Source organism: Oncorhynchus nerka, unplaced genomic scaffold, assembly GCF_034236695.1.
Source record: "Oncorhynchus nerka isolate Pitt River unplaced genomic scaffold, Oner_Uvic_2.0 unplaced_scaffold_1284, whole genome shotgun sequence".
In the NCBI taxonomy this organism is placed as follows: domain Eukaryota; kingdom Metazoa; phylum Chordata; class Actinopteri; order Salmoniformes; family Salmonidae; genus Oncorhynchus; species Oncorhynchus nerka.
In genome coordinates this window covers 138,304-144,303 of record NW_027040060.1, presented here as the reverse complement: position 1 = coordinate 144,303, position 6,000 = coordinate 138,304, and the positions used below count along the sequence as shown (strand labels likewise).

At 43.4% G+C, this 6,000-nt stretch overlaps 1 protein-coding gene across 1 annotated transcript in view; it reads right to left on the bottom strand.

Annotated features, from left to right (window-relative positions):
* Positions 1-4,462: 4,462 nt before the first annotated feature.
* Positions 4,463-6,000, bottom strand: part of LOC115123199 (RNA binding protein fox-1 homolog 3-like) — a 104,997-nt gene continuing 103,459 nt past the window's right edge. The window contains exon 11 of the mRNA XM_065015773.1: positions 4,463-4,661. Within this exon, the coding sequence (XP_064871845.1) occupies positions 4,463-4,661 (199 nt within the window). The remainder of the gene's footprint in view (positions 4,662-6,000) is intronic.

Below are 6,000 nucleotides of genomic sequence, written 5' to 3'. Positions count from 1 at the left end.
TTCAATTGAATTTTTTATTCAGCAATCTACACACAATACCCCATAATGACAAAGCAAAAATAGGTTTTTAGAAAGGTTTGCAAATGTATTCAAAATAAATAAAAAACAGAAATACATTATTTACAAGTATTCAGACACTTTGCTATGAGACACGAAATTGAGCTCAGGTGCATCCTGTTTCCATTGAACATCCTTGACATGTTTTTACAACTTGATTGAGTCCACATGTGGTAAATTCAATTAATTGGACATGATTTGGAAAGCCATACACCTGTCTGTACAAGGTCCCACAGCATGTCAGAGCAAACACCAAGCCATGAGGTCGAAAGAATTGTCTGTAGAGCCAGGATTGTGTCGAGGCACAGATCTGGAGAAGGGTACCAAAACATTTCTGCAGCATTGAAGGTCCCCAAGAACACAGTGGCCTCCACCATTCTTAAAGAAAGACGTTTGGAACCACCAAGACTCTTCCTAGATCTGGCCGCCCGGCCAAAATGAGCAATCGGGGGAGAAGGGCCTTGATCAGGGAGGTGACCAAGAACCCGATGGTCAGGGAGGTGACCAAGAACCCGATGGTCACTCTGACAGAGCTCTAGAGTTCCTCTGTGGAGATGGGAGAATCTCCCAGAATGACAACCATCTCTGCAGCACTCCACCAATCAGGCCTTTATGGTAGTGACCAGACAGAAGCCACTCCTCAGTAAAAGGCACATGACAGCCGCTTGGAGTTTGCCAAAAGGCACCTGAAGACTCAAACCTTGAGAAACAAATTCTCTGGTCTGATGAAATCAAGATTGAACTTTTTGGCCTGAATGCCAAGCATCACATCTGGAGGAAACCTGTCACCATCCTTCGGTGAAGCATGGTAGTGGCAGCATCAGGCTGTGGGGATGTTTTTCAGTGGCAGGGACTGGGAGACTAGTCAGGATCGAGGCAAATATGAACGGAGCAAAGTAAAGAGAGATCCTTGATGAAAACCTGCTCCAGAGCGCTCAGGACCGCAGACTGGGGCGAAGGTTCACCTTCCAACAGGACAACAACCCTAAGCACACAGCCAAGATAACCCAGAAGTGACTTCGGGACAAGTCTCTGAATCTCCTTGAGTGGCCCAGCCAGAGACCGGACTTGAACCCGATCGAACATCTCTGGAGAGATCTGAAAATAGCTGAGCAGCAACGCTCCACATCTAACCTGAGATATGCAGAGAGGAATGGGAGAAACTCCCCAAATTCAGGTGTGCCAAGCTTGCAGCGTCATAACCAAGAAGACTCGAGGCTGTAATTGCTACCAAAGGTGCTTCAACAAAGTACTTTGTAAAGAGTCTGAATGCTGAATACTTAATACTAAATGTGATATTTCTGTTTATTTTCAAGAAAATAAAAAATACATGTTTTTGCTTTGTCATTATGGGGTACTGTGTGTTGACTGATGAGGGGGGGAAACAATTGAATCAATTTTGTAATAAGACTGTAACGTAACAAAATGTAGGAAAAAGTCAAGGTGTCTAAATATTTTCTGAATGCACTGTACACTTCAGTTAATATATGTGAACATGCAAATCAGTGTGGAAAAAATGTGCCTGAAATAAACAAAGACATTGAATCCTTCACAATCCTAAGTCCTTTAGCCTAGAGTGCCATCACATTAGCCCAGTCTCAACCCCAGGTGAACTCTGACCCCTCACTGTGGTGCAATGGTGCTCATTCTGCATGCTGTCACACCACATCACTGTTAGGACTCAATTCAAGTGCATTAGGACACTCCAACATTACAGAGCAATCATTCAGTTGACAGTGGCGTCTTGTGAAAGAAGAATTAGCAGGGCATGTGCATCGTCTTTGTTATTATTATAATGATATATTTCTAATGCTAATTGGAATACAATATTTTGTTTCCTGCTTGAATTTCATTGAATTCCAATTCAAGAATAGGCTAAATAACAGTGTATCTAATGCCCCACTAGATTGTCATCCATCTGACGGTCACTGCAGAAACACACCCCTCTGATCATGCATCATGCGTACTACAGTAGGCCCACATTGGTTATGGTGACACAGCACCCATCTACAGCAGTCACATGTGCAGAACATAACTTCTCCCCGGAATCAATCCAAAGCACAAAATGAATACAAAACAAATCATAGGAGCAGACCAATGATGACATCAACAAGGTTGTAGAAATCGTCTGTAGCGGGAGGGCGGGTGTCAGGGGGAGGGGTCAGCAGTGGTAACCTGGAAGCTTTTAGTTTGATTTAGTGCTCCACGAAGGATGAGGTGTTTGCTTGTTTGTTAATTGGTTTGATTTTTGTTTGTTGGGGGGTAATGTCTCTGTTTTTCTCTCTTTTCTTTCTGTTAGTAGGGAGTGAAGCGACTGTACCCTCCTCTGTATAGGCTAGCCTGCAACATCAAAGATGAAAAAGGACCAATCAGTATTAAGGTGGTGACAGCTTGGTGGTTGAGTTCTGTTTTTTCCACAAATTTCCTTCCTTTATTGGTTTTGTTAAAACATCTGTGTCTGAAGGACATGGGATTAAATAACATTTAATTGAGCTGGTTTAATCAAAGTAATAATAGTTATTGTTCATTAGAGTATGCAGAAGTTGGGTATGTGTGTGTTCTGAGGAGGGGCGGTCCAGGTGTTGGAGCTGGAGGATAAAGAACCTGGTAGTGATAAAGTATGAACTTAGTCTGAAATCATTTTGATATTTGTACCAGAGAGAAAAACCCTTTCCTAGATATCAATATTCTTCTTTTGGCTTGCCACATGGAGAAGTGGGCCCCGCCCTCAAATGCAGTTTCCATGCATTAATTACATTAATAAGCAACAAATTGGAAAATACTGTGCTTGTTTCATGCTTTTGACTGTAGGAAAACATTCCTCACGGAATGGCTTTCCAGGCTACAACAATGTCATAGATCCAACCAAAGTGAATTAAGTTCAAAGGAGTTTAATCATAATTCTCTTTCAAGTCCAACCATGGTGCCCACACCTTTCTGCATGTGTATTGCACCAGAGGATATTGCTCCCTAGGTTTACTGCCATGCTCTGGATAACCAGGGCACACACACACACACACACATACACACACACACACACACACACACACACACACACACACACACACACACACACACACACACACACACACACACACACACACACACACACACACACACACACACACACACACACACACACACACACACACACACTCTGAGCAAGCCCCAAACCTTCAAAGGCTAATATCCCTTAATTTAAAGGAACCCTCTTGCTTGTATAAAATTTTCATCAGTATAAAAAAGCATTTGCAATTTTTTGCATGCTGGAAATCAGCAAAGAGAATTTTCAGCAACCTCAGAGGAACTAATTATTGAAAGGTTTCTAAATGCAAAAATCGCTGCTCTCTCCTTTGGAACCATTAATCAAAGAGGACTAAAGAATTAGTAACCAAACATTTTTTCCTGAATCTATTTCATGGTGTGTCTCTTCACTGTAAGATCTGAACTCCTATTGTGTCAAGATGGTTTATTCACTACCAGGGTCTCGCACCTCACCAGCTTCCACCCCACCACAGTGATCCCCTCAACTTGCCCCACACACACAACCCAAGCTCAGACATGAAGGGCCAAATTCAGCCTGGCTAAGAAAGGGTGACTAAGAGTGGCAGAGAAGGGAAGGAAATTTGGAGGAAAAGAAGCACAGTTTTTAATTAAGTAAATGAAGAGGAAAAAATAAATGTCTTAATTAATGAAAGCTTTTAGCTAGCAGCTGCACCGGGGAACTGTACGCTGTTTTTATGTTGTTGAAACATGGCATGCATGCCGGAATGGTACATTTAAGCCATTTGTCTGGCAGAGACTCGTCCCATCAACCTTGTGGACTGGAGGGGTGAGTGAGAGAACTCCCTCCCCCCATCCCTCTCTTTCTCTTCCATGTCCCACGGCACACTGCTGCATGCGTTTGATGGTCGTTAATCTTTCAAATTAGTCTATGAGCCCAGTCCCATGCCCTCATTGTAAAACAAAACACTGAGAAACTATCTCCCCATTATAGGATGGTCTTTTACTGATAACATTTTCATCTTTGATGTTAGCTGCAAAAGCTAGCTAAAAACAGACATTAACCATTCAACTTCACCCCTTTAAGTTTAGAGTTTGGCTGAAAGGAAGAATGGAACAACTCATTTGAGTTGAATAGTGGCAGGAATAGAATGATTATACTAGTGTTGAAGATGCCCATGTGTTTGGGTTGAATTAGCTGTAGTGACCATTCTCATTTTAGCAGTAAAAAGCCTGAATCAAATTAATTTGTATGTATGAGGTGAGCTTGTGTGACATAACATGAAACAAATCCATTTCACTGAATTCACAATGACCACATGCTAGGGAATTCTGCTGCACTCCACTAGGTTGTGCCAAACAGCATGACAAGAGGAAATAAAGCCCACTGACTTGGCTTAGTTCAATGGTCTTTATCTCCGAGTGCTCCTGGAGCGACAGAGTACTGCGGCTGGCGGCCTCTGCTCTGTGTTAGTGTGGCTAGCCAACAACAGGGTGCAGAGGAAAGCGAGAGCAGACTTACCATGGTCCCCACACTGTATGTGGCGGCAGGGCCGATTGTGTGGTGGTAGGGGTCTGCTGTTGCATAGACTCTGCCATAGCTGCAATGGAAAAGGCCAGGAGATTAGGGTCATTGACATAGAGTATACTTTCAATGCTTGTTTGATACTTGGCCCTAAAGTCAACACTTTCAAGTCTCTAAAACAATTATTTCCCTCTCTCTACCCCCTGGTTTAGAAAATGATACAAGGCTGAGTAGAAAAGGAGTTCAAAGGTGCTTGGATCATTCTCTGTGAATACACATTGTCCTTTTCACTGTCACCTCGATTAGTTGGCAGTGATGGGTACTGAGGGGTGAGAGAAATAGAAACAGAGAGAGAGAGAGAAAGAGAGAAAGAAAAGAAAACAGAGAAAGATAGAGGTGCTGGAGGGCTTGGGCCCAGTCTGTGTACGCTCTCTCACCCTGCTGTTGTTTACCCAAGCTGAACAGTGGGCTCACACCACTGTCTTTTCATTGTTGCTGGTTTGGAACTAATCCTTCCAATTTCCTTCTTAGACAGGACAAGATGTGTCCCTTATTTATTTATTTACTTGACTTCACATATTCCTTTATTTACTTTTTTTCTTCAATGCTCGCTTGCAAATGAGGGTCTGTACGGAGCAGATAAGGCACTCCAGCCAAGCACTGAGGGCACCAAATCAACCAGGAATAAAAACCAAGAGGAGAGAGGGAGAAATGTCATTTTCCTTAAGGAGACAAGACATCCAGCCTACAAGGCTAGAGCGGGGCGAGGAGGACATTGAGTTATATAAGATCTAAATATGGTGTGTCCCATTGGAGTCCAACACCCAAGGTCAGTGAGCAGGACGTGGAGGGGGAAGGAGCTGGATGAGAAGGCTCCAGGGGAGAGGATGGGCTGTTCCATGACATGGTCAGGGGTGGTCTCTGTGATACTCTTATCTACTGTGAGCACCAAACCCCAGAGTCCCACTAAGGCTAATCTATCTACAAAATGGGCTCTCACCAGAGTGGCATTGCTAACCACCTCGAGGTCAAACGGCCCCTCAGAACGTACGTCACGCGGCTTCACTACGCTGATTGGCCCCTGGCAGGGCCTCGGTAATACACATCAGGCCTTTGGGCACAAGCATTTTGAAAAATGAATGTTTCATTTTTATGGGGATTTTACAAGCCTCTTATGATCCCTGTGACCTCCTTTCATGATTGGCTGATTGCTCCGCTGGTAAGTCTGATAAGGTATTGCTGAGACAAACCCCTATTGATCCAATGGGCATGACCGCTTATTCAAAAAGAAACAAACAGACAAGGGAAGCAAAACAAAGCAAAACAAACAACTCGGGCGAATTACATTAAATCTCAGGAGGAAAATATAGGCAAGAGAAACAGGAATTAAATCCCTCCCAGAGGAAAAAGCCGCT